The sequence below is a fragment of the Trichechus manatus genome, unplaced genomic scaffold (assembly GCF_000243295.1).
Source record: "Trichechus manatus latirostris isolate Lorelei unplaced genomic scaffold, TriManLat1.0 scaffold00015, whole genome shotgun sequence".
NCBI classification, from domain to species: Eukaryota; Metazoa; Chordata; class Mammalia; order Sirenia; family Trichechidae; genus Trichechus; species Trichechus manatus.
This window is the reverse complement of record NW_004443951.1, coordinates 25407244-25435132: the sequence shown is the minus strand read 5'-3', so window position 1 is coordinate 25435132 and position 27889 is coordinate 25407244. Positions and strand designations below refer to the sequence as shown.

Here is a 27889-nt window from a genome sequence, read left to right as displayed (position 1 = left end):
ACCTCACAGAGCCCGTTCCTTCCGCCAAGGAACCCCCACCGCCCCGGGCGGCCCCGGCACTTGGCGCGAGCGGGAGCCTGGGAGCTGGAGGGCTCTTGGCCCGATGGAGGAGCGGGAGGCCAGAGCAACCCGCAGCGAGGTGGCGTCCACGCGGAGGAACCGGGCAATCCTAACCGCACGCAGACATCCCCATGCGGGGCCGCGACTCACTGCTTGGCAGGGGGGCGGCCATGACTTAACCGGTGCTGGGTTTGGTGGCAGTGGTGAGGGCAGGTAGGGGCACTGTTCATTTTGGCCAACGGTCACACAGCATTTACATCACAATTGGGCAGCAGTTTAAAAATGTCTGTCCCTCTCCCTCCCCACCACCCGCGGCTGTGTCCAGTCGGAGAATGTTCTAAGCGCTGAGGGCCGCTGCGGATGAAGTCCTTGGGGGGAAAAGGCGCGGGCCAAGGGCGATGGTGGAGTAGAGCTGCCTCTCGGAGGCAGCATGAGCTGAGAGGGTGATAGGAAGGAAGGAGGCGCTAGACAGCATGGAGGACTTTCTGCTCTCCAATGGGTACCAGCTGGGCAAGACCATTGGGGAAGGGACCTACTCAAAAGTCAAAGAAGCATTTTCAAAAAAACACCAAAGAAAAGTGGCAATTAAAATTATAGACAAGATGGGAGGGCCAGAAGGTGAGCTGGGGCCCCTTTGTTGGAAGGGAGGGGTTGGCTGAGGTGGGTGGGTCCTTCCTGCAGCCAGGATTGTTCCTTCCTGGCCTTTAGCCTAGAACCAAGGAAAGCAGACTAGATACAGCTCTGGGGTAGGTCAATAGAGAGCAGATGATACGTCTAGGTGCATCATACCCTCCAAAGCCCAAAATTAAAGTGGCAGGAGGTGAAGGCTCTTCAGAGGCAGAACCTAAGCTCACCACGCCTTTCCTATTCCAGGAGGGAAAGAGAGCTGGGCAGAGGTCACAGCCAGGGCTAGCAGAGGGCAGGAGCTGGTGCCAAGGCAGGCAGAGGAAGACAGGACTCATGGAAAGAACTGTGGGTCAGGAGGCAGCGTGGGAGGAGCTGGCTCACCACCCAGTGGGGCAAATCAGACCCCGTAACTGAGATTCAGTGCCTTTGTCTAAAAGTCCCCAAAGCACTGTGACATCCGTGATGTCAGGTTGCTCCTAACAATCCCTGAGGTAGGCAAGGAGTTGTTCCATTGAGTAATATATTAACTACAAGAATAATAGAGAGATGAATATTCTTTACAAAGTGCAAGCCGCTAGACACATTTAAGACCGTTAATGAGAGCCAAGCAACAAGACCCTGCCAGGGTGGGCAGGCAGGCAGACAGAAGTTGGAAAACAGGACACAAGAATGAGGAGTCAGGCCCTTCTGGACTTGATACCCCATCTCTATCCTTGTTTCCTCAGAATTTATCCAGAGATTTCTGCCTCGGGAGCTCCAGATCGTCCGTACCCTGGACCACAAAAACATCATCCGGGTGTATGAGATGCTGGAGTCTGCTGATGGGAAAATCTACCTGGTGATGGAGCTGGCTGAGGGAGGAGACGTCTTTGACTGTGTGCTGAACGAGGGGCCGCTGCCTGAGAACCGGGCCAAGGCCCTCTTCCGTCAGATGGTCGAGGCCATTCGCTACTGCCATGGCTGTGGCGTGGCCCACCGGGACCTCAAGTGTGAGAACGCCTTGTTGCAGGGCTTCAACCTGAAGCTGACTGACTTTGGCTTTGCCAAGGTGCTGCCTAAGTCACGCCGGGAGCTGAGCCAGACCTTCTGCGGCAGCACAGCCTATGCCGCCCCTGAGGTGCTACAGGGTATTCCTCACGATAGCAAGAAGGGTGATGTCTGGAGCATGGGCGTGGTCCTGTATGTCATGCTCTGTGCCAGCCTACCTTTTGACGACACAGACATCCCCAAGATGCTGTGGCAGCAGCAGAAGGGGGTGTCCTTCCCTACTCATCTGGGCATCTCGGCTGAATGCCAGGACCTGCTAAAGCGGCTCCTGGAACCAGACATGATTCTCCGGCCTTCGATTGAAGAAATTAGTTGGCATCCATGGCTAGCAAACACTTGATAAAAGCAATGGCAAGTCCTCCCCAATAAAGCAGGGGGAGAAAGCAAACCCAAAAACCCGCTTCTAAGATGGTGATATATATTTTACACTTTAAGTTTACTTATCCTAAAACCTACCTACACCCTCCCTAGCCTTATTTCTCTTTTCCCTTTAAAGATCTTCATGAAACCAAAGGGCCTCATTCAAATTTCCCTTTTATCATGGCTGGCAAGTGATTTTCATACAGGTGTTTAACCTTAATTAAAATAGACCCCAGAATCGCACACACTCGGGGAGGAGAGAGGAGAGGAGAAAAAAGACCAAGAGCAACTGGAACCATTGCTGTTGCAACTTCCTTTCCAAATAAAAGCAGAAGCATTGGGAATGCAGAAATGGCTTCTTGACTCCTTGTCTTAGTGAGAGGCCTGTGGGGGACGGGGTCCCTTCCTCATTTCAAAACCCAAGGCGAGTTTGGGATAAGGACAAGGGACTTCCTCAGGACTCAGGCTGCCCCTGGTCCCCCCTCCCCGCTCCAAGTTGGAAGGCACCCCTGCACAGTGTGTGCGTCCTGCCCTGGCTCCGGTGCAGGAGCTGTGGGGGCAAGAACAGAGCCCCAGACACCTTCCAGCTTCTGTTCAATCTCTTTAATGCTGTTAACGGCAAGTCTGTAAAAGGTTCAGGACAAAGTTCTTTTTTCTTTCTTTTATAATTACAAAACTAACAGCTGTTAGAATCTTTTTTTTTTTTTCTCCTTTTTTCTTTTCCCAGCTACAAAATACTCTGGGGAGATGCATTATAATTTAAAATATATAATATTGCACAAACAACCAAAAGGTTAATTAAACTAAAGAAATAATTACAAAGAGAAAAGCCCCATCCCTTCAAAAAAAGACTCAGCATTCTCTCCATCCCACCCCCTCACTGAATGTTAGAAGTGGAAGTGACCACCACTCCTTGGCATCCTGACCATGATCCCTTTAAATCACTGAACACACCAGGTTATGTACAAGAATCGCCAGAGCAGCATCATGAAGCACCAGGGTCTCCAGGGAGTCCTGCAGCGCCCCCGTTCCCCCAAAAGAGCGGCAGCTTTACCAGAGTGGAGGGTGAGAGCCACAGAGTCTGGCTCTGTCTTCAGGAAGAAGAGCGTTTGCAGAAGCCTGGTGAGAGCCTCAAGAAGTTCACTCTCAGTACATCCCTTCAAGAAGCAGAAGGGTTGAGGTGGAAGTGTTGGCTTACCAGATTTGTAAGTAGTCGGCTTTGATCACTGCTCTGTACCGCTGGTAGCTGGCTTATGTCCTAAGCTACAGGGGAATCGAGGTGGGTAGCTGGTTGGACAAGATATCCCACCAGGAAATGCACAGAAAGGCCTGAAGTGGCCTCCTCCCTTCTTGGGGAGGAAGAAATGCAAGAACAGACTCTTGCAGGTGGCACAGCTGGGCTAAGGACTTGGGTGCATTGGACACGAAGAAGCCCTGGGAAAGGCCTGGGGACATACCAGGGTTGGGCTGCATGAAAGGTAGGAGGTGGGAATTCAGGGTTTGGTCTTGAGATTCTGAACCACAAGGAATCTTTCCAGGAATGCAAAAGGCCTGGATCAGGGAAGAGATTCCCAACAGGAAAATTTCCCAGAGATGAATGCCTTTACTCACTGGTATGGGAACCAAAATGTGCTCTCTGTCCATTTCTAGCCAAGGACAGGTGGCATGACCTTCCTTGCCTGCTCATGGAGTGTGTTATCTTGGCTTACTCCAAGAGACTGGTGGGTTAGCTTCTGTCTACACAGGCAGAAGGGCTAGAGCTATCCCTTGGGACTTCCCAGCAGGAGTTCCCAGGAACAGTGGGTATTCAGCAGAGAAATGTAGGCTCTTCCGTGAGAAGGGCAGGCCTCCTCCCCATTAGGTTACCCTATGACTGGCACAAGTCGGAGTTCCTGGCTTGATGTAGAGAGCCCCTTCCCAGGTGTGGGCAGAGGTCCCCTCTAGGTGCCAAAGAGCCAGCAGGGAGCAACCTAGAATCTGTGCCCAGAGCTCTGTTTGACAGAGGCCATTTGGGGGACATTCTCAGTCAGTGTCTTCCGGGGCCAGGCTGAGGCAAGCGTGAGAGGTAAGAGGTGCTGTGGGTGAGAGAGCTGCTCACTCTGGCTCCCCTCATTCCCAGTCCTCCCACTCCACATCTTCCAGCTGCAAATGGGAGAGGACAATGGGGAACACAAATACATATTTAGTCTTTTGAGTCAAACCCAAACCCATCCCCCCCTTACTGAGCAGGGCTGCCTCCATTTCCAACAGCCCTGACACCTGGCCCTTCTAGAAGACTGAACCACCAGTCTTAGGGGCTGTGTCTGGGGAACACAGCTGCCCTCTGCCTCAGGGCTGGGTCTGCTGTTCTCATCATTTCAGACCCAAGGGGAATGCTTCCACCAGCACTGGACACTGCAAGGGGATGCCCTCCCTACAGGAAGCAAGTCAGTCCATCTCTTAAGGAGAGCATGTCTCCTGCTGGGTGGTTAAGTCTATGGCTCTGAGAGACAGAAGCAAGGGTGGCACTGGCCTCACAGGGTCTTCAATCCTCTAGCCCCAGCACCTTTATCCCCAGCTGGAGCCTCCCCAGGGAACTTTCTCTTGCCCTGCTGCTGGATGATCCCTAAGATGATGGGTCACAGAATGACTCTGCTCAGGTATAATGTATGTTAGGTTCTATAAAGGGTTGCAAAGACACAAAAAACCAGCAAGACCCGATGGCATGTTAGGGAGCCATGGGCCTTCCCTGCCCTGGGTATCGTAAGGTCACAGGTGTAAAATACTCTTGGGTAGGTCACTATCTCACCTCAAGCTTCAGTTTCCCATATAACTGAGGCCCTTCAAGTCTCTCTGATTGGTCCACCTCTTTAGAATTAATTGATGGTAGGAACCATGTGGTTCTTGTGTGACAGTGGAAGTAACACTGACTTGAATCAGATGTCTGGGCTGGAGCTTCAGTCCTGTCACTTATTAGCTGTGTGAGCTTTGGATTGTCCAGACTCTCATTCAGAATGACCCAGTCTTGACTCTCGGAGGTAATGAAGAACAAGAGTAATAAGGCCTCTTTGAACTTAGTAAGTGGAACGGGTTTTGTGGTGTTTTCTGCTAACGTCCACTGATGCTTACCATGTCCCAGGCACCAGGCCTAACATGTCTATATGCAGTATCTCATTGCAGCTTGTAAGTCAGGTCTTACAATTATCAATCTAATATTTTAGATGGGGGGAAAAAAAAGCCTCAGGTTAAGTTACTTGTCCTAGATCACACTGGTCTTTTGTCTCCAAGGCCAGGAATCTACTTAGGCCCCACACCTGGGGACCCTGAGTCAGAAGGTCTAGGGCAAGGTTTTGGCACCTGTATTTTTAAGTAGTTCCTCAGGTGATTTTAAAGCAGAGATGAGGTCAAGAACTCTCCCATCCATTCACCCTGGAGCTGAGAGGAAGTAGAGCCTGCTGACAACAACTGTCCTGGGCCTGAGTGAGAGACCTCTGCCTCCTTCCTGAAAGCTTAGAACCTCAGAAGAAGGGATCCACCCTGAGGGGATAGTTAAGCTTGGCGGGGAGAGTTCTCAGACACTGGGATCACTGGACTTGCTTCCCTGTAGCTAACGAGGCCTACTCACCTCACCGGAGGCATCCACTTTGGAAAGTGCCATCTGCACTTCTTCTTCGGTCATGTCCAAGTCAAAGTCCTTCTCCCAGTCCTCACTGATGTCCGTGCTTGAGCCTGGAACCACAGTTCACAGTATGAAAGGAAGGAAGGGGCGAGGAGAGAAATCTGAAGAGACTGGGCTGGGGGTGATGGCACTCTTTAAGAGGGCCTGACTAAAGTCTTTTTTTATATTCTGCTTTCAGGTAAGCAGCTCAGTGACCCCATTTTTAGAAGTCTATTCTAAGGAAAAATCCTAGATTCAGTCAAAGATTTAGCCAACAGGATGCTCACTGTAGTACCATAACTTGGAAACAACCTGAAAGTCTAGTGATAGGGAATTACTAAAATAAATGGTGTAGTCACAAGATGGAACACCATGTAGTTTTAAAAAGTTAGGCTGTAGAACACTTACATACATGGTAAATGGTCTTAAACTATTCAATGAGAACAAGCAGGTTACTAAATAGTAGAGAAGCACTTTGCCCAGAGACTCCCTGGGAGCCACAGAAATCTCCCAGAAGAAATAAACAATAAACCTCCTCCCTCCCCACTCCCTACACTGAGCTTGCTACTCCTAAACACACCAGGGGGTACATTTCCACCTTAGGGCCTTTGCATAGGGTGTTCCCAGTACCTGGAACTCTCTTCCTCAGATATCCACATGGTTAACTTCCTCACTGCCTTCCCGCCTGTCCTTAAATCTCACCATCTAAATGTGGTCTACCCTGATCATTCTATTTTAAATTGCAAACCATTTCCCTCACTCTCGATTCCCTAGTTGTTCTCGATTGCTCTAGTTGTTCTTTTTCACACTGTATTCATCATTTTCTAATATGTATATAATCAGACTATGTTTACTGTTTAATAATAGAGGAGCCAGAATGTAAGCTCTGACATATTCCAAGTGCCTAGAACACAGAGTTGCCATGCAATAAATATCCATGGACCTTTTCTCTAAACCAGGGGTTGGGAAACAATAACCTGTGGGCCAAATCCAGCCTGGCATCTGTTTTTATAAATAAAAGTTTTTGGAACTCAAACCAAACCCGTTGCTGTCAAGTTGATTCCAATTCACAGTGACCCTACAGGACAGAGTAGAACTGCCCCGTAAAGTTTCCAAGGAGTGCCTGGTGGATTTGAACCGCCGACCTTTTGGTTAGCAGCTGTAGCTCTTAACCACTATGCCACCAGGATTTCCTTTTGGAACACAGGCATGCCCATTTGTTTACATATTACCCAGGGCTGCTTTTGTGCTACAACAGCAGAGCTGAGTAACTGCAACAGAGATTGTACGGCCTGCAAAGCCTAAAATATTTACTATCCGGCCCTTTACAGAAACAGTTTCCAAGCCCTACTCTAAGTGATTCTGATAACCACTGAAGTTTGACAACCACTACTCTAAATATTTATATTTGAGTGTGACTTCTTACAGGTAATATTATGTATATCTGAAAATTATCACTAAGAAGCAAACTGCATAAGTAATTACTTTAAAAACAAAAAGCTCCCAGTATATACAATTCCATTGTAAAAATACACTCATAGGTGTATGCACATATACAGAAAACATGAGCAAGATGCCCACAAAAATACTAGCAAAAGTTATCTCTAGGACACGGGGTCATGGGTGATTCGTGGTGCTTTTTTTCTACAACGAGCACATATTATTTTCTAATAGGTAAAGCCACTACCCTTCTGTCAGGTTGTTGTAATGTGGTGGCTTGCGTGTTGTTACGATGCTGGAAGATATGCTTCTGGTATTTCAAATACCAGCAGGGTCACCCAGGGTGGACAGGTTTTAGCAGAGCTTCTAGACTAATACAGACTAGGAAGAAAGGCCTAGTAATCTACTTCCAAAAATTAACCAATGAAAACCCTATGGATCACAACAGAATATTGTCTGATATCGTTCTGGAAAATAAGCCCCCTAGGTGGGAATACACTCAGAACACACAGTGGCCACAAGAATGGACAGTGATCGTGGCGATGGTGCAGGACTGGGCAACATTTTGTTCTGTTGTAGGTGGAGTTGCCATGAGCTGGAGCTGACTCGACAGCAACTAACAACAAAATAGTTTAAAAAAAAAAAAGGCATCTTTAAAGAGTCAGTCCCTGGCTCCCCCAGTGGGATGGCCTGTAAAAACATCTTTGTTCTTGTCCCATTTGCTCCTCACCAGGCACCCAGCCTCTGAAACGTCCCTCTAAGCCCTGCTCTCATCTGCCGCATATGGTGTCTCACACTATCTCCTTTCAGCCTAGCTAGCCCCAGTGTGGTAAGAGCATGCATAGTCTTAGGAGCCAGCTGACCTAGGTTGAATCCCTACTCATTTACCTATTGTGTGGTCTTGGGAAATATTCTGGGCTTCAGTCTGTTCATAAAATAAGAATAAAACCACTTAGTTTGCAAAGAATCACCAAGAAGCTTATTAGAATGCAGATTTCCTTCCCCCTCCCACCATTCAGATTGAGCAGGTCTAGGTGGTAACCTAGGATTCTGCATTATAAACAGGTACCTGGGTGATTCTATATAGACCTTGGCCCAGTGTGAGAAACAACAGTTGGGATTAGAGGTAGGAATGTAAAGTACCCTTTACATGTATTAAAAAAAAAAAAAAACCAACCAGCTGCCGTTGAGTACATTCCGACTCACGGCGACCCCATGTGTATCAAAGTAGAACTGTGCTCCATAGGGTTTTATTTTTTTTATTGTTGTGCTTTAAGTGAAAGCTTACAATTCAAGTTAGTCTCCCATACACATATTTATACATTATTATATGACCCCAGTTGCTCTCCCTAGATTGTGACAGCACACTCCTCCTTTCTACCCTGGATTCCCCATGTCCATTCAACCAGCTCCTGACCCTCTCTGCCTTCGCATCTCACCTCCGGACAGGAGCTGCCCACTTAGTCTCACGAAGTATCATTTCACGAGTATCATTTTATGTCCCATAGTCCAGTCTAATCTTTGTCTGAAGAGCTGGCCTCAGAAATTGTTTTAGTTTTGGGCTAACAGAGAGTCCAGGGGCCATGTCTTCCAGGGTGCCTCTAGTCTTAATCAAACCATTAAATCTGGTCTTTTTACTAGAATTTGAGTTCTGCACCCCACTTTTCTCCTGCTTCATCAGGGACTCTCTGTTGTGTTCCCTGTCAGGGCTGTCACTGGTGGTAGCCAGGCACCATCTAGTTTTTCTGGTCTCAGGCTGATGGAGTCTCTGGTTTATGTGGCCCTTTCTGCCCCTTGGGCTAATGCTTTCCTTGTGTCTTTGGTGTTCCTCATTCTCCTTCACTCCAGGTGGGTGGGACCAACTGATGCATCTTAGACGGCTGCTCGCCAAGCTTTTAAGATCCCAGACGCCACTCACCAAAGTAGGATGCAGAACATTTTCTTAATAAACTTTGTTATGCCAACTGACCTAGATGTCCCCTGAAACCATGGTCCCCAGACCCCCACCCCTGCTACTCTGTCCCTCGAAGTGTTTGGTTGTATTCAGGAAACTTCTTAGCTTTAGTTTAGTCCATAGGGTTTTCAATGACTGATTTTTCAGAAGTAGATTGCCAGGCCTCTTTTCAGAGGCATCTCTAGGTGGATTCAAACCTCCAACCTTCTGGTTAGTAGTCAAGCATGTTAAATGTTTGCACCACCCAGGGACTCTGTTACATGTATACATAGGGCTATTTAACAAACAGAGCTGGATTTCTTCTAAAGACGTTGTCCTGTCTAAGAGTTAAGTCATTTTGCCCGTGGTCCCACAGCCAGACGCAGAGCTGCAACCAAGACCCTTTCCTCTGATTCCTCCCCTAAGTCCCCCTGTACCTCAGGACACCTGGGTGGCACCCCTCTAGCTACCTGTCAGCGCGGGCTTCCTGTGGGTGAGAAGCCGGCTCCTGGCTGTGGCTATGGCAGTGTTCCCTCCCTCAGGTTGCCCCCTAGGGATACAAAATGCCCTCTTCAGGCTTAAATGCTAGGGCAAACCCTTCCAGGGGTAGAAAGCAGAGTATCAGTTAACATCTCTGGAGCACTTCACATCTACCCCCTGGGGTAGGTAGTAACGGTTCCAGTTTTTCACATAAGGAAATGATGGCTTCAAGTGGCAGAGCGAGAGATGAATCTGGGCTCTTTCTGCCACCTGCCTCCTCCCACCATTCTGTCCGGTCTGGTGAGGTAAGTACCAAGATTTCCACTCCACTGTGCAGGGGGCAGAAAGCTGACCTGCACACAATTGAAGGCTTCAGGATGGAGACTGACTTTCAGAAAGGGAGTTCCCAGGTGATTACTAACCTCACAGTGCTGTCACTCACAGCTCATTTTACTGTTTAACTGGATCTCTGCTTCCCTGAGAGAGAAATGGGGGCAAGAACTGCTTCTGGGTCACACAGATTGTAGGTGGCAAAGTAGGGGCTTACACCCAGGGCTGCGCCTTCCAGTCCACAGGCCTGCCCCATCAGCCACCCCATACCCAGCCCCTTGTCCTCACTGAGAGAAGCTGGGCAGGCTCATCTCCTAGGTCAGATGGATTCTGGGGCAAAGTGCAGGTAGGAAGCAGCTCTGCAATGGCAGGGACTGCCCTGGGACCCTCGATCTTGGCCACCCCAAGAGACTCTGCTGTACCTGGAGAGCAAGCCTCACGTACTCCTAGGTGTGAGCATAAGACGGAAAAGGAATCAAATTGTCTCCAAGCTCCATTCTTCCTTTTAAGATTTATCCCCTTTACTCTGGTCCCGTTGCTCCTACCCTGGTCCTAGCAAGACCCTGGCTACCCCCACATGGCTACAGCTGCTTCTGTGGGTGTCCTGCATTGAATCCCAAGCCCCTCCTTTCACATACCCTGAGTGCATCAGAGGAGCAGACTAGATGATTAAGACACACTGCACCACCTCCATAACCTCCACTTCAAGCATCTAATCTCCAACCACTACTATCTGATTCACCCTCTCTAGCAGCCCAAATCCAAATGGAACCTAATTCTTCAACCCTCCTCACTATCCCTCATTCCCTTCCTTACCCAGCTCAGATTCCATGAGCCATCACTTTGATCAATCACTTCTTGCATATACTTAGGCTCTCTCTCTTTTCTTCCACTGATTTCACCTGTCTAATCTTGAACCCTGGTTAAAACCAACTCCCCATCTGCTCTGGGCCTGCACCTAAGCAATGGAATGTGGCTGGACAAAAGTACAACAGTGTTGACTGGTATCAGTTAAAATCCATGACCACAACCTCAGTGGGCCCTTAGTACCAACCACCTGCAAGCCCACTACCCTTGATGGGTGCATCTACTCCCCCACTTTCCTAAACGGCCACTTTATGTTTTTCTAAGTATTTACTGGGTGAGTGATCAATTTCAATTTCCTACCAGTAAAGAATGGGGGAAATAACATATCCCACAGAGCTTTCGTTTAAGGATTGAGCAATAAGCATATAAAGTGCTTAGCAGAGAGCCAGACATATAGAAAGTGCTCAGGGAATGTTCTCTCTTACTATCATCATGATCATTTTCTCAGAGCAGGGCTCTGACCAAGCTTCTTCCCTGCTTGAGAACCTACTGTGAAACAACGACCTCTAATTTATAGAGGAGCACACAGAGGCTTAAAGATCAATATCTTCAGTCACACGGCTTATGAACTACCTGGGATTTGAACCCAGTCCTGTCTGAACTCCAGAGCCTGAGCCCTCGGCCTCCATGCACTGCTGTTTTATATCACCAAGTCCAACCTCCTGAATCCAGCTTAAGATTTTAAGTTCTTAAGTTCTATTTCTGAGCTAACCCACCCACCCTTCCTGGAGACAGTACAGAAAAGTGGACTTTGGTCTTCACTCCTTAAACATGCCCTGTGCCCTCTTCTATCTGAACTTTGTAGCTCCCTCCGCCTGGACTATCACTTCCTCACACCTGCCCCAAACTCTCCAACTCTCATACAATGCCTGTCTCCTCAGGGAAACACCACTGGTGCCTAGGGATTCCTTCTTTCTCTGAGCTCCTCCAGCACCAAGCCTGCCCCATACACTTCATGCTTCATCATAAAGACTGCAGCCTTTGCCCCTCCCCCCTCAGTGTCTCATAAAGAGAAGGCAGGAGCCCCATAGATGACCTCACTGAATCAGAGTCAGAAAGAAAGCACTGTGTTGGAAACTGGAAACCTTGTCGATTCTGTTGGGGGGCAGGGGAGGGGTGGGGCAGGGCCCATTTCCCATACACTGCAGCAAACCAGTCAGTCCTTCACTGCACCTGCAGGTCAGGTCTTACCTGCTGGGCAAGCTCTGAGGCTGTGACTGGCACTGAGCGTTAGCAAAGAGAGGATCAGTGTGAGGGGTGAGGTGAGGCCTTGCTGACAATATTGTCCCTGGTGAGGTATTTTGGATATGACAAAAAACTGACACCAGAACTATTAAAGGACACCTTGTCCTTTAATTATAGGGGTGAGCGAGGTTCTCCTTTGACATAAAGCCAAAGAGTCCCCAGTCTAAAATTCTGTTACACAAGAAAAGAAACTAAAGCTCTACTACTTAAGCTGAGTCACAGGAAGTTCATGGATGTTCATTTTATTCTTCTTCAAACTGTACATATAAGTCTCATTTACGTATTTAATAATAATTAATGAAGGCTCAGGGAAGCTAAATGTCTTTGTTAAGGTTACCCTGGGGAGAAGACCCTTGACACCAATGACAGAAGAGTAAGGGTGAGCTGTCCGAAAGGATAGAAACTGGCACAGTGTGGTAATTAAGGGCATGTGCTTGAAGTCAGATAGCCCTGGGTCTGAACCTGGGCTTGCCATTTTGTGGCTGTATGAATCTGAGCAAGCTACTTAACATTTCTGGGTTCTACTTTCTTCATCTGTAAAATGAGGATAATAATACTGATCTCACTTGCTGTGAGATGTAAGTGAGCAATTAAATGCAACATAACATCCTTGGCACAGGACCTGTAATAAACCATTTTTCACTGAATCTAAGACCCCCATCTATTATAAGATGCACCCTGATTTCAAAGAATAAGTGCACCTTAAAATTGATGAAATATGGTAACATATAGCAGCTACCATCATCATTAGTATCACAGATGAAGGAATTCTGTTCCTAGGATCCAAACAAGATTAAGTTTGCCTTGTGAGGCAAACTCTTACTTGCCCTGCTCCCGCACAACCCCCGAGCTCAGGCCTCTAAACATACCTTTCTTTCCGTTGTTGGAGGGTGTGGACTTCCCGCTGTCTGAGTTCAGCTCAAACACCCGTAAGTCTGTGGGCGCCTCCTCCCTCAGAGTCTCTACTCTGGCTGGAGGCCTGCGTTCTGGGCTACTGGAGAGGCCAGGAGGGGCTAGGGGTTTGGGGTGAGCTGGGGGCGGAGGTCCAGTCTCGCCCATATCCACAGGCAGGCCCTGTTCCTCCAAAGATGCCTCTAGCAGCTTTTGGGACAGGTCCTTGGGCAGCACAGGTGCCTCAGGTGAGGTGGCAGGGTTGGCAATCTGTGTCACGAGGGAGATGCTTTCACTGCTCTCTGATGGAGTCACCTCTGCTGGAGTCTCAACTGGGGTCACTAGATTCTCTCCACAGGGGCTCTGGGGTTCAGCTCTTCCTTCAGGCGACGTGGAAGTTCTGGTCACGGGGACCTTTGCTTCTTTTGGAGATGTGGGTGAAACGCCCACAAGCTCCTCTGTAGAGACAGAAAGGTAGGGGTAAGAGCACAGTGTACCCTGAAGAGCCTTGAATATCGTTGGAGCTCTCTGAAGACAGACCTCAGATTCCTGCCAAAGCTTACTCTGATCAAGATTAAACAGCACATTTTCTCACCCTCCCTCATTCCCTTCCCATCTCTGTTCTTCTGCAGACACTCTTTGATTGTCAAAGTCCTTCCTACTCATGGGGCCTAGCGCGTTTGGTGGGCACTCAGCTTCCATCAACACAGCGCAAGATGGTGTTATAGATTAGAAAGCTAAGACTTGAAGGTGAGTTTGTTTTGGGTTCAGATTGGGTTCTGTTATATCCTAGGTTCATGACCTTGGTCAAGTCACTTCACTTTTCTTTAATTTACCTGCCTCATTCTTGAAAGAGGGATAATGGAGTTGTGGTGAGAACTATGCATGTAAAGCTGTAGATACAGGCTGGGCACATAATATAAGCACTTAATAAATGTGTTAATGCTATATCATGCAGGTGGCTCCAACACACTGTTCTAAGCTGAGCTACTGGATAGAGAATGCTCAGCAAACTGCCACAAGCTGGTGGCTTGCAAACCTGGCATGACTATTACCAGGGGAGCATGCTAAAAACACAAGTTCGACTCCTACAACTTAGCAACAGAAAGACAAACAAACCAGTCAAAAAATGGGCAAAAGACTAGAATAGACATTTCACCAAAGAAGAGAGAATGGCCAACAAGCTCATGAAAAGATGCTAAACGTCGTTAGTCATTAGGGAAATGCAAATCAAAACCACAGTGATTTACCATTTCACCCCATTCATTTCATAGGATGGCTATGATCAGAAAAATGGAAACCAACAAGTGTTGGTGAGCTTGTGGAGAAACTTGAACCCTTATCCAGTGCTTGTGGAATTGTAAAACAGTGCTGCTGTAGAAAAGTTTGGCAGTTTCTAAAAAGTTCAATTACCATATAACTCAACAGGAACACAGATATTTGTACACCAATGTTTGTTACAGCACTAATCACAATAGTTAACAGGTGGAAACAGCCCTAGTGTCCATCAAAAGATGAATGGATAAACAAAATGTGGCATATATGTATATATATGAAAGAAAATAAGTAACTAAGAAAGTAAAAGTCAGTAAGAAAAAAAGAAAGCAAAGTAAAGCAAGCAAACAAGTAAATAAATAAATAAAATGGAGTATTACCCAGCCATAAAGAGAAATGAAGTCCTGACATATGCGACAACATGGATGAACCTTAAAAACATTATGCTGAGAGAAATGAGTTAGACACAAAAGGACAAACATTATAAGATCCTACTTATATGAACTATCTAGACTTGGCAAATGTATAGAGACCAAAGTTTATTAGTGGTTACTAAGGGTAGGAGGGAGGGGTAGGGGTGTCACTGCCTAGGGGGCACGAAGCTTCTGTTATGGGTGATGGAAAAATCTGGCAATGAATAGTGGTAATGGTTGCACAACATGATGAACGTAATTAATATCACTGAACTGTACATGTAAAAAATGTTGACATGGTAAATGTCTGGTTATTATGTATTTGTATCATAAAAAACAAAGAAAACACAAGTTTGGCCCTGTCCCTATAGAGTCGTATTTAGAACGTGAGGAAGGGAATCTGGATTTTCAAAAAGCTTCCCAAGTGACTATGAAGTAGCCAGCCCATGGGCTGGCAGGGGACTTTGTCCAATGACATGTGATTTCTGTACCTAAACCCAGGACTCCCCAGCCTTGTTGAACATCTCCCTTGTTAGATCAGCCTATCCTCTGCACAGACAAAAACTGTACTCATTACCTACTCTTCCCTGGTCCCCAAGTCTCTCCACGCTTCAGAGAGCATGGCCCAGCCAGTCTTCTGAGGCAGGTCCCATTACTTGCCCATCACTTCTCAACACCGCTTACCTTCTTCCTCCTCCCAGCCAGGCTCTTCAGAGATGCTCTGTTCTGCCCGCTGCTTCAGGGCATCCCTCCGGGCCTGCTCCTGAGTGTGGGGGAGCAGACAGCCAGGAGAGTCAGGGTACCCTCTTCTCAGATCCTGGTCCTGACACCAGAACTCTTAGCACCCTGTATCCCCTTCTTCCCTCAACAAAATCCAGCTTGTTTCCCCCATGGCTGAGTGGAGTGCCTCCCCAGGCTAGGCCAACATACCTGCTCTAGTTGATGGACTTTATAGAAGTACCGATGCCAGAATTCTGAATGAGAAACAGCTGCTGGGACCTGGAGGGAGGGGAAAGTGGGAATGAGACTTTGGAAGTGGTGGTATGGGGTCTGCTCCCAGCTGCTCCGGATCCCAGGCACAGTAAGTGGCTTAGCAGTGATTCTCAGAGTGCTTCCACCCACCAAAGTTTTAGCCAGACCCACCTTCCTGGCCCAGCTCGGCCAAAGAGGAAGAAAAGAACTCCCATCAGGCTTGCTGACCCTTCCAGTTCTCACCATTATCTGACTGCCAAAAGCCCGGATAAACAGCTTCTCCCATGCGGATTCTTGGCTCAGGATGTGGCTGGTCTCGCTCTGCATGGTCTCCCACTGCTTTCTGGGCCAGATGACCCCACAGTGACTCTAGATTCATCCCTCCCACCTCCCGACACCTCAAGCTTGGAGCTGGCTGAGGTTCTGCTAGCTGGGCCCTCACCATCTTGGTGTAGAGGGCCCGGATGGAAGGGCTGCCTACAAGGAGCTCTGAGATCTCCCCCTTCTTCTCCTCCAAGCAGAACTGGGAAAGCCAGGCGTCAAACAATTCCGGGGGCCCTACAGAGGGACAGATGCTGATGGTTAGTGCCCTGGGCCTGGGGAAAGAACAGTGGGCTTACAGAACAAACCTAAGCCTGGACATGGACCATGGGGAAAGCTTAAGGGTTTTTTCAGAGCCATTTGGCTTAGGGTGGGGGTCAGGAAGGGTGACGGGGTCGGGGGGCCTCACTGAGATTGAGGCAGGGTACCTAAGTGATGTCCAGAAGGGGCTGTAGCCTCCACTTTCTCACATCCCTGCTCGCTTTTTAGCCCCGTGCACTTGGCTACTGAATCCCCTCCTCTCTGAAACTGCTGTTCTCAGTCACCAACATGGGGCTTAAGCAAACAGGTGCTGAAGGGAAGGCAGGTAGACAGCAGGGCTGGGAGGGAGGCTGACCTGATGGGATGAGGGAAGAGAGGAGCAAAGCCTCTGCAGAGGGGAGGAAGACACTCGGGTTCAGGGGGAAAAGGGAGCATCAACCCATCCCACTGAGCATGAGGCACACACTAGCCCCACTGTGGCCCCTCTATTTTGCCTCTCCTCACATGTCTGTTCTGTAGGTTCTGACCCTGGGAGTCACTGCCTTCTTGAAACCCTTGCCTCCCCTGGCTTCTCACTCTTGTGATTTTCCTGCCACTTCTCTGGTTGCTCCTTCTGAATCTACATGGGCTTCTCTTTTTCCTTTTGGCCCTTATTTCTTCACATTCTCTATTTTCTCCCAAGATAACCTCCACTAAACCATGAGTTTCAACCCCTCTTCCCACTGACAATTCCTCAGTCTCTCTTTGCAGCCCAGACCACTCTTTTGGGCTGCAGATCCACAGGACTAGGTGTCCCCTGGACACCTCCACCTACATAGGTGCTGCAAACCCAATGTGAGCTCATTTTCTTCTCTCCTTTCCAGATTATCCATCTGGAAACCTGGGGGCCATCCTAGCCTCCTCTCTTATCCAATCACTGTGAATTCTATGTCCTCAGTGTCTCATATGCACAACCTCCTCTTCATTCCACCTGCCACTTCCCAGGGTATGGCCTTACCTCTGACTAGAGATTCCTACCACAGCCTCCTAACTGGCCTTCCAGTCTTGTGTCTCTCCCTTCTCAAATTTTATCCTACACAAATACTGCCCAAAAGCTCTTCATAAAATGCATATCTGACCACCTCAGGCTTCAAAACCCTTCAATGGTTCTTTGTGGGAGGGCTTTTTAAAGCTAGATTCTATAGATAGACTTCAAAGGGTCAAAGAATTCCCATACTACATACAAAATTTCATGGGCATTATTCTGGAAAGAGTATTTGTCATTTTCAACGGCCTTTGACTAAAAAAGGTTAAGAAGCTCTACCTGGAGCCTCTTAGGACAAAATTCAAACTGCTTAATCTGGCACACAAAGCCCTTCACAACCTATCCCTTGGGCACCTCTTATGTCCTTCACTCCCTCACACACACACTCCCTAGCCCAGCCTTACCAAATGGCTGGCACTCCCTGTTCTTTCTGGGCCTTCAGATATACCGTTCCTTTCCTTGAACAGCCCTCCCCGACTTCCCTGTCTAGTTTATTTCTAATTCATCCTTACAGCCCCAATTCAAGTGTCACTTCCCGGAACCCTCAGCTGGTTAGGTGCCATTCCTCTGGGCTTCCAATCCTTTGGTCAGGTGCTCACTCTACTCTCTCCACTTTATTCACTGTTTTTCTCTCTTAGCACCAAGTTCCTTAAGGGACAGGGATTGAAGGTTTGACTCATGTCTCATCTCTAGCTCCTGGCACGGGGCTTAGCAAATAGGTGCTGAAAGGAAGGCAGGGAGGCAGCAGGGCTGGGAGCGGGGTTGAACTGATGGGATGAAGGATGGGAGGAGCAAAGCCTCTGCAGAGAGGAGGAAGACCCCTGGGTTCAGAGGGGAAAAGGGAGCATCAACTCATCCCACTGAGCATAAGGCACACACTAGCCCCACCTTGGCTCCTCTGTATAGGGGGTGCCTGGCCTCTGCTGCCTGAGGCAAACAGGGCTCAGAGACCAGACCCCTTTGGTTTACTTGTTCTGTAAGCCCACCCCCTAGCCCCTACCCCCTCACCATCTGGTTCATTGCAGTAGGTTGCTGGATCTGACTGCAGGCTATAGAGGCGAGCCTAGATGAAACAGAGAAGAGAGAACATAAATTCTGGGATGCTGGGCATAGAAAGCACCCCATCTTTGCAAGAGTACCCAATCAACCACAACCTAGCTTCTCCCATAATCCGATAGCCACTTGGCTGCCACACCTACAGGACATTTGTCAATTAACGCTGTGGCATAAGGAGGGGAGAACCAGGTTAAGAGTCTTCACCCAGTGTTCTAGCTCTGGGAACTAAGAAAATACAGTGTATGTAGGCTACGGAATTGTACGTATGAACTGCTTTTGAATCATGTGAAATTAGAAGTGTTAGTGAAAATATAAAGACCAGTATGACCTAACTTATATAAAAAGATAAGAAAAGACAAAGTTTATTAGTGGTTACCAGGGGTAGAGGGAAAGGGGGTTTAATGGGGATGGAAATATCACATGATTAAGGGTAGGATTGCACAGCTGATCATTGTAATCGCTGTCAATAAGTTGTACACCTGTAAAAAGTTGAATTGGAAAAAGTTGTTTGACAGATACATTTACAATGGAAAAAAAAAAAGAGTAGCTGCTAAGGCTGCTTATGTATAACCAAAAACCTCATGGGATTTAGTTTCTTGGTTTGGTGATTTAGGGTCATGGTTTCGTGGGGCCATCCCAGTTAACTGGCCTAATAACATGGTTACTGTCTCTGTTCTACCTCCTAGTTTGATGCGTAGTGCCTGGGGTTTTAAATGCTTGCAAACAGCTGTCTAAGGCACAACAATTGGTCTCTATTCGCCTGGAACATCAGAGGAAGAGAGAGAGTTAGGAATAGAAGGAGGATATGGAATGTGTGGCTAACTGAACAACCGCCTCCTTTGCCGTGAGACCAGAAAAACTGGATGGTACCTGGCTACCATTACTGAACATTTTGATCAAAGATTCCACAGAAGATTGCTGCTCAAAAAGGGGGAAAATGCAGAACAGAATTTACAATTCTCATGGATTCCGGACTTCCTGGAGCCATAAAGGTCGGATGAACCCCTGAAACTATTGCCTTGAGATCATCTTTAAACCTTAAACCAAAAATATCCCCTGAAGTCTTCTTAAAACCAAACAACAGTTTAGCTTAATCAGTAAAAAACATCTGCCTTGAGCATTATGCTCTTTTAAGAACCATCTATACGGGATCAAAGGAGCCCTGGTGGCACAGTGTTAAGCGCTTGGCTGCTGATAGGCCGGCGGTTCGAACTCACCAGCTGCTCCACAGGAGAAAGATGTGACAGTCTGCTTCCATAAAGGTTTATAGCCTTGGAAACCCTATGGGGCAGTTATACTCTGTCCTATAGGGTCGCTATGAGTTGGAATCGACCTGATAGCAATGGGTTTGGTTTATTATTATATGGCATTATAACTCAAAGAATGTAATAAGTGTCAGTAAATGGTATATGTAGAAACTGTTGAATTGGTGTATGTCTTGCTGTGTATATTCCCAATAACAACAAAATAAAAAAAATTAAAAACATTAATGAAGTCCAAATTTGTGGGCAAATTTTGAAATAATGCATCTCCCCCAAATTAAAACCATTAGGAATTTCTTAATTTCACAGCCAGTCTGCCAAGTGAACTATAAGCTGTGTTGTCACTGGTGCCACAGGAGTGGCAGACTTTAGCTGGAAAACAGAAAGCTCCACCGTTTTTCCTCAGCATCACCCGAAGCATGGGGCTGTCTGTCTGCATCAGAACTTCCCCAAGTGGTCTGGGTGATGATTCACTGTTATCACTTACAACCCAATAATTTAAAGATTTCACAATTCCACTCATATGTTCACTAAGTGGTGGTGCTAATGCCAGTGCTGAAAAACATGCTTGAAAAATCAGCACGTTTGGAATGGAAATTCAATGGGATAAAACGCTACAGAGAAGGCTGAACAGTTAATTTAGGGTAAAACACTCCATGAAATAGGAGAAGTAATGATGAGAAAATAAAAAGAGATAGAAATACACTATTCTGGTTATTGATGTAAGTGCTCTTGAGGATACTCTCCCTGCTTCACGTTTATTTCTACTGGAAATTAGTCTTATATAACCCAAATGTGGACAGTATCCTCTAAAGATGCTCCTTCCCACAGCATTCCCTATTATGGTTGAAAGCGGAAAGGAATCAAATGTGTAACACTAGGGAAATGGCGGAATAAAGTATGCTATATTCACTGCAAACTTTAAAATCATTAAAAATGATGGTGATTAGGAAGATGCTCATAGTTTGTTGTGAAGCTTTATTTTAAAGCAAGTTACAAAACTGTATGTATAAAGTGCCTTTTTAAAAACAAATAAAACCCAAACTTTTGTCTTTACCTTATTCTTGCAAAAAAAAAAAAAAAAAAGAAAGGTTATACACCAAGGAGAAATCAGTGGTTCTCTTTGGGTGACAGAATTATGGGTTTAGAAATAATTATCTTCTCCATGCTTTTCAGTATTCTCGAATTTAGTTATACACATATATTTACTCTTCAGGCTGAACATGTACTGCTTTTGTAAGCAGCGGCTGGAAGTTAAAGTACAGCACTAGTAAGTATCTGCAGGGGAGACCCCAGTGAATACCTTGGTGCCATCATAGGGCTCAGCTGTGCCAGAGGGCGTGCCCATCAGGGTGATGACATCACATTCAATGGTTTTGTCCGGTGAGGGGGCAAAGGTGTCTGAGATCACCCCCAGGAAGTCAGACAACCCCTTCTTCATTTTCTCTGTTGCCCCCGAGGATCCTTCAGTCTGCAGAGAGAAGCCAGCAGAGGAAGCAAGTGCCCCAGAGGCAGGATGCAATCTGGGGTATGGAGGCAGGAAGCATCAGGGGTAAAGGTATACTGTGTGTGTGGGGACCAGGTAAGTGCTCACGACCTTTTACCCTGTCTCTGGGGCTGGGACACAGGGCTGCAGCAGGCCTGTGTAGGGCAGGACAGAGATCCTTGACTCATCAAAATTTCAAGGCCAGTTGGGCTGATCAAAAATTGACAGGAAATGATCCATGCCACAGACATTTCAGTGGGGAGAAGGGCCTATGGGTAGAATGGTGGAAAAGGTACTAGCTTTGGAGTTAAGACTTAGATTTGAATCCCAGCTCTATCACTTGTTGGTTGTAAGACCTTTCTACCCTGAGTCTGTTTTCTTATTGATATAATTTGCATAAATACACATCTCTCATTCGGTTACTGTGGAGATCAAAGGAGATGAAACATGTAAATGCCTAGCATATAGCAAGCACTTAATAAATTGTAGTACTGTAATAATTCATCATTATCATTGTTCAGGAAGTAGAATATTTTGTACAAAAGGTTAAGGAGATCTGGGCAGGATGAGCACAAGTAACCTTGTCTGAGGGCAAACCTGGAACAGGCTGGGGCCAACACATGGATCTCCTGAAAGGGGCAAGTGGGAGACAAAACTTGAGCCACACTGGTCAGGATGCCCTCGAGCAGGTAGGGATGGGGTGCTAAGAGAGGCTCAGGCAGTCAGAGAAAACTGTAACATTTACTCCTAATCAGGCTGCCCAGGCATTTTAAACCTAGAACCTACCACAGTGCCTGGCACATGTTGGCACAAATACAATCAGATTTGTTGAATGAAAAGAAAAAGGAATGACTGAATGAAAGAAACAAGTGGTATCTCTGCTACTTGGTGGACTTACAGCAGTCAGCAGGGTCACTACTTGTCATTCATGCTCATCAACAGGTATGGTTAGCAGGCAGACAGTATTTTACAAGAGGATTCACCAAAATAAGCTTGGCTTAAAAAAAAAACCCACAACCTCCAAAATGCATATTCCAACATGGCCTCTTACCACAATGCAATTGATTCAGCTGGTGCTCAAATGAAGAAATCTAAATCTGCTCCAGTGCTAAAGAAAAAACTGTACCCCAAAACCAGTACACAGTATTTCACTGGAAATTCAACATTTACAGGAGTATCTTTGTCCATACACAATTTTCACTTTTTACATTGACTTTGGAACCTAATTCCCATCTCATGAGAGCACTGCGTTTGTTATACATCTATGATTAATAAAAACAGGGCCAGTAAGAATAGAAGTTGGCACAACCTTTCCGGGAATAGTATTCCATTAGATTTTAAAAGGCCCCAAACCATATTCACCTTATGATCCCTTCCAGTATTTTATTATAAAGATGGTATCATGACAATGGGCAAAGATTTAGCAAGCAGAACGCTCACTGCAACTCTGCAGTCAACAATGGAAAAAACTGAACTAGGAAACTAGGAACTGGTTAAATCCACGTAACGGAATACCATACCATTTATGACGCTGTAGAACAAGGTTGCGATGATTATTAAGTGAAAGTGTAGGTTACAAAACATTGTATTCAGCTGATCCCAGTTTTGAAAAAAAAAAGTGTGGATAAGGGATATACTCCAAAAAATTAACAGTGGTTATCTCTGGAGATGGACTTATGGATGTCTCTAGGTTTTCTGTTTTTTTTAAATCTGTATTTCCTAAATTGTCTACAATGAATGACTTTGCTAAAAAGAAAACACATGCTAACACAACACACAAGCAGGAAAGGTACCTAACATATGTAGATTGTTTAACACAATCTTTCAAAGTGGGAGCCTATGGGGAAAAATACTGACACAGTGGCTGCAACAATGGGCGCAAGCATAACGATTGTGAGGATGGCGCAGTACGAGGCAGTGTTTTCATTCTGTTGTACACGAGGTCGCTATGAGTCGGAACCGACTCGATGGCACCTGACAACAACACGGGGAGGAATAACCACCTAGCTGCAGAAAGGTTGGGAGCCCCCATCAGGATCCCAGGTGGGTGAGGCTGTAGGGGGTAGTCCTTGGAGGGTGTGGGCAGTACTCACAGCCAGCTTCTCTTTGACCACACTGGCTGTGGCTGCAATGGTGCAGGCTGTGTCATGCTGCACCACCTGGGAGAACTCTGTCAGGTCCCGCTTCATAAACTCCAAGGCTTCGGAGGACTATGGGAAGACAGAGAGTGATGTCAGAGCCAGCTGGTCCTACCATGCCTGTTCCCTGTGCTTTTTCAGCACCAGACTGACACATGGAAAACTCAGGTGACAGGAGGAGCCTGGGCTCACAAACAATGCTCACTTGTCCCCATTCTGTGACCTGGGATTACCTGATAGCAGAGCGTGCAGGGGGACTTCCTGCTGCTCTGAGCACAGGGACGGAGTCTCAGCCCAGGCACTTAGGTCATAATACTTGTTTCCAATTTCAAATAACATGAAAAGGTGTGTGACTTTTACATTCAACAAAGCTGGGGGGAGGGGTTATAAGAAACACTGGATCAGATTCTCTTTGAGGCCTTCTTGTTCACCATTCTGTTGTTCTACTTATCCAGAAAGCTCCTTTGTGCAGAACCCATATCTGCTCCTGTCAAACCAATCTGCTTCTCGCCCTGCGCTCCACTTGGCCTGGGCCTGCAGCCCCTCAGCTCTCTTCTAGGTCTTGCCCTGTCTTGTTTCACACTCAGCAACTCTAGGATGCCTTCCTGGATTATCTCTGTGCTCACCCCTGCAAGCCCTCTCACTTCACCTGGGGACAATCACCTTCTTTTTTTAAAAAAGCATGTTTCTGAGTAAGTGTTCTGGTGGTGGCTTCTTCTGGGAAGGGTCTGCCTACTTCTCATCAGCCAGGGAAGTCTCTCAGTGGGACAGTCTCATCTATCAGCAAGGGGATTCTCTGGGGATGGGAATCATGCCTCCATATCAGACAAAAAAAAAAAAAACCAAATCCGTTGCTGGTGAGTTGATTCTGACTCATAGTGACCCTATATGACAGAGTAGAACTGCTCCCATAGGGTTTCCAAGGCTGTAACTCTTTATGGAAGCAGACTGCCACATCTTTCTCTTGTGGAATAGCTGGTGGGTTCAAACTGCTGACTTTTTGGTTAGCAGTCAAGCACTTAACCACTGAGTCACCAGGGCTCCTCTCTGTTAGACCCTGGCCTCCTTAACTGGAGTTGGCAGATCATTTATTACTTGACACTCTCCATCCACACTGCCATCACCTTAGTCCAGGCCACCCTGCTCCTTCACCTGGACTCCTCTCAGGCTGCACTGCTGACACTTCTACTTCCTTCTGCTCATGACAGCCAGAGGGAGCTTTGTAGAAGTCAAAGCAGAATGTAGGACATCTAGGACCGTTGTCTAGGAGAAGCTGTCCTCAAAGTTGAAGCTCAGGGGAAAGGACTGGCGGAAATAGGAAAGTAGAGGTCACCCAGGAAGTATGTGTAGAGTGAGCAGAGCAGCAGCCTGAGGTCAAGGCTTGCAGAACACCACCTTTAAGAGGCAGGCAGAGGTAGAGGAACTCATGAAGCAAGCAGTCAGGAAAGATGGGACAAGTATGTGGAGAACTGAAAGAGAAATCATGTCACAAAAGCCAAGAAAGTAGAGTTTTGAGAAAGAAGGTGTGATCATCAGTGTCAAAAGCAGCAGAAAAGTTCAGGAAGATAAGGGCTGAAAACTGCCCGCTGGATTTGGCAAGTAGCATATGAAGCCGAGTGTGAATATAGATAAGTTTGTAGCTGGTGGCTTCAGGGGTGGAGAGGGTTTTAAGAGAGATACTTGTTGACTTCAAATTTTAAAAAGTAGGAAATGAGGTTTGTCTCCTGACAGTGAAAAGGCAAGTCGCTAAATAGGGGGCTTAAGAGGAAAGTTAGGTTTTGGGAAAGTTTCTGCACGTAAGGGGAGGAGAAGCAAACTAGGGACTCAAAAGGCTTGTTGGAGGGGTGGGGAATCTGTGGTGGGGCCAACAAGCAATGTGACTTTTTCCACCAGTATGTACTGCATACACACACGACATACACACAACCTCCAATGGGAGAAGGTAAGGCATAGAGGAAGGCAGATTATAGCACTATCTCTGAGTTGTAGTCTTTGGGGCAATGTGTGCTAAGTAATGGCTACAAGAGAATTGAGAGTCTGAGAAGTGAAGTGATCCAGATAGATCCAGGATGGGAAGGGAAAGAAGCAAGGGCAGGAAAGCACTGAAAGACCAAGAAAAAACAGAAGACCAGACTTAATGGTCTGACTGAGACTGGAGGTACCCCGGAAAGCATGGCTACTAGACTATCAGCCCAGAACTAAAACAATTTCCAAGGCCAACTCTTCAAACAGGGAGTGGACTGGACTGTGGGACATAAAGCGATTCTTGAGAAGAGTGTTCCTCTTAGTCAAGCAGATATAAGAGATGAAAGGGGCAGCTTCTGTCCAGAGGTGAGATGGGAAGGCAGAGAGGGTTAAGAGCTGGTTGAAAGGACATGGGGAATCAGGGGTGGAAAGGAGGAGTGTGCTGTGGCAGAATGGGGTGAGCAATTAGGGTCTGTAACAATGTATGTATAAAATTTTGTATGGGAGACTAACTTGAAATATAAACAATTAACTACAACAATAAAAAAAAAAGGAAATTTAAAAAAAAAAAAAGGAAAGAACAAATGGAAGCAACCATGGACTGACAGTGTCTATGAAGTTTCCCCATCACCCTCAGCACTTATAAAAGCAGCTAATGCTTATATAGTACTCAGAATTGTTCTAAGTGCTTTACATGTATTATCATTTAATCCTTACAACAACTCCACCAGGTCAAGTATATTAGTATTATTCCCATTTTACTAATGAGGAATTGAGGCCTAAAGAGGTTAAACAACTTGCCCAAGTTCATATAAAAGTACCTAAAGAATGGAAATTAAGTTTTTTCTTTCCAAATGAGGAATCGCCAAAGGCAGAAACAACACCTACCCCCCTGCTTCAAATTGGGAGGTCCCCCAAGGACAAGGATGAAACGTTGACCAACTCTTCATTCTTAACGAGTTATGGTAGGACCAACTTTGAGGACACCACATAGCAGCATTCACTCAACATTTGCTGAATGTTACTCTCCTTCCAAGAGATGGCTCAACAGGAAGCAAGCTCCTTTGGGGCTTCTTCTATTTAATCTCTTCTAGTAATCCTCTCTCTCAGTCCTCATCAACAACAGAAAGCAGCTGAGGGTCTCTGATTTGCTGGGCTGTAGGAGAGAGGCTGGTCCAGGAGTACCCAGGCTGGGGGAGGAATAAAAATACTCCCAGGGTAGAGGGCTAAATTAACTGAGGCCATAAGCCTCCTGGAGTCTACCTTGAAGCAGTAATCGCCTCAGTTACTTGAGGTAAATAGTAATTAACTTTTCCTGCAATTCAGTGGGGCTGTTTGTGACAAACCAACATGGAATGAAACAGGAACATACATTGGCAGTCTCCACTGGCAGAACCAAGCCTCACTCATGCCACAGGGATTGCTTCGTTAGCCATTCAAGGACCTCTACTCTCTGGCCATCAATCTTCTCTCTCCCTAACCTCCTGTGCAAATCCCTCAGTGTGACAGAACTCATCAGGCACTAGTGTCTGTGGTTCATGCTCACCTTCAGCCTGGGTTCTCGCTACTCATCCTGTCTAGGCAGAGTTGGCCTCAAGTAGGTTCCTTCCCCATGGAGGCCTTCCCTGGTGTGTTCTTGACTATCCAGACTATTCAAGATGCTCCTGTACTTTCCTTTCACAGCACTTACCACAACTGTAATTAAACAGCTGTTTGTTTGGCTATTTGGTTAATGGCTTGTCCCTCCACTAGACTGAGCTTTGTAAGGCCCAGAACTGCATTTGTTTGGTTAACATCTGTAAAGCGCAGAACTGCATTTGTTTGGTTAACATCTGTACCCTTAGGACCTGTCACGAGTGCTGTCTTTGGTATATACTCTATATTTGAATGACTAAAGGAATTAGGTTTTTCCATTAATCCTTTTTTTTTTTTAAGGCGTAGCTCAAATGCTCTTTCTTCCACGATGAAGTTCTGAATTTCCCGACTTAGAATAAATTGTTCCTTGCTATGGATTCCTACGAAAGGCTCGCTCTTGCCTTTAAAACAATCCTAGTATCACACTGATCTGCGTCGGGGTCTGTGCTGCCTTACACCGGCAAGGGCTAAAAGTAGGGCTCAGATCTGCCTCATCCTTAAGGCCCGGCGCTCACACATGTCGGGCCGGTGACGGTGAGCAGGTTGCAGTAAGGCAGCGCGGGGCCCTGCCGGAGGAAAAAGGGCGCCAGCCCGGCTTACCTTCTCTTTGACTGCTTGGTAGCTCTGCTGCAGCCAGCTCCGCCACCAGCCCACGTCCTCCCTGTGGAAGATATACACATCTGGCGGCCCTGCGGTGCGAACCCTGCTCGCCAACGATCGAGCCTCAGTTTCCCCGAGATGTGGCCCGCGGGCCGAAGCTTCGCAGACCGCTTCCCTGCTCCCTCACATTGAGACTCCACCCTACCCTTTCAGCTCTGTCCACGCCCGGCTATCTTCCCGTTTCCCACGGGGACCCTGGCCCAGCACCCCAACCCTGTGAGAGTTCAGGCCCCAACGCCGGGAACAGGACAACGGGCTCACCCTTCCGCCATCTTGCCCGCATGACATCACCACTATTTACCGACCTTTGACTTCCGACACGACCCCGCCCCCCCAAGTACCGCCCCGGAACTCTCGGCCCAATCCCCGCAGGGGCACCGCCCTCAGCCCGGTATCCGCCCCGCTCCATCATTAGGCCCCGCCTCCGGAGTGCGGTCCAGTCTCCGTCCGGAGTTCGCCCTTAAACTGCTTCCTGAACGTTCCGACCAATCCTCATTCAGCCCC

General features: G+C 47.1%; 2 protein-coding genes across 2 annotated transcripts; one reads left to right on the top strand and one right to left on the bottom strand.

Annotated features, from left to right (window-relative positions):
• Window positions 1-99: 99 nt before the first annotated feature.
• On the top strand, window positions 100-2801 carry TSSK3 (testis specific serine kinase 3). The gene is made up of 2 exons (XM_004371996.2): window positions 100-678; window positions 1413-2801. The coding sequence occupies exons 1-2, from the start codon at window positions 534-536 to the stop codon at window positions 2072-2074; spliced, it is 807 nt and encodes a 268-aa protein (XP_004372053.1). The 5' UTR covers window positions 100-533; the 3' UTR covers window positions 2075-2801.
• Window positions 2679-27704, bottom strand: BSDC1 (BSD domain containing 1). Its single transcript, XM_004371993.1, has 11 exons — window positions 27647-27704; window positions 27326-27386; window positions 23081-23197; window positions 20805-20972; window positions 18192-18246; window positions 16020-16135; window positions 15536-15604; window positions 15290-15368; window positions 12896-13375; window positions 5699-5802; window positions 2679-4236 (listed from the first exon to the last, which is right to left on the bottom strand). Exons 1-11 carry the CDS (start codon window positions 27655-27657, stop codon window positions 4204-4206), a joined length of 1293 nt encoding a protein of 430 aa, XP_004372050.1. The 5' UTR covers window positions 27658-27704; the 3' UTR covers window positions 2679-4203.
• Window positions 27705-27889: the final 185 nt, after the last annotated feature.

What these genes read in the sequence shown, in the direction of transcription:
- BSDC1 (XM_004371993.1), bottom strand. An exon ending in AGCCCTATGATGGCACCAAG is followed by an intron (nt 18,247 to 20,804) that starts GTATTCACTGGG and finishes TGTTTCATCTAG; the next exon opens with GCTCGCCTCTATAGCCTGCA. An exon ending in GGGCCCTCTACACCAAGATG is followed by an intron (nt 15,605 to 16,019) that starts GTGAGGGCCCAG and finishes CCCTCCCTCCAG; the next exon opens with GTCCCAGCAGCTGTTTCTCA.
- TSSK3 (XM_004371996.2), top strand. Translation starts at nt 534, where the DNA reads ATGGAGGACTTTCTGCTCTCCAATGGGTACCAGCTGGGCAAGACCATT. An exon ending in CAAGATGGGAGGGCCAGAAG is followed by an intron (nt 679 to 1,412) that starts GTGAGCTGGGGC and finishes TTGTTTCCTCAG; the next exon opens with AATTTATCCAGAGATTTCTG.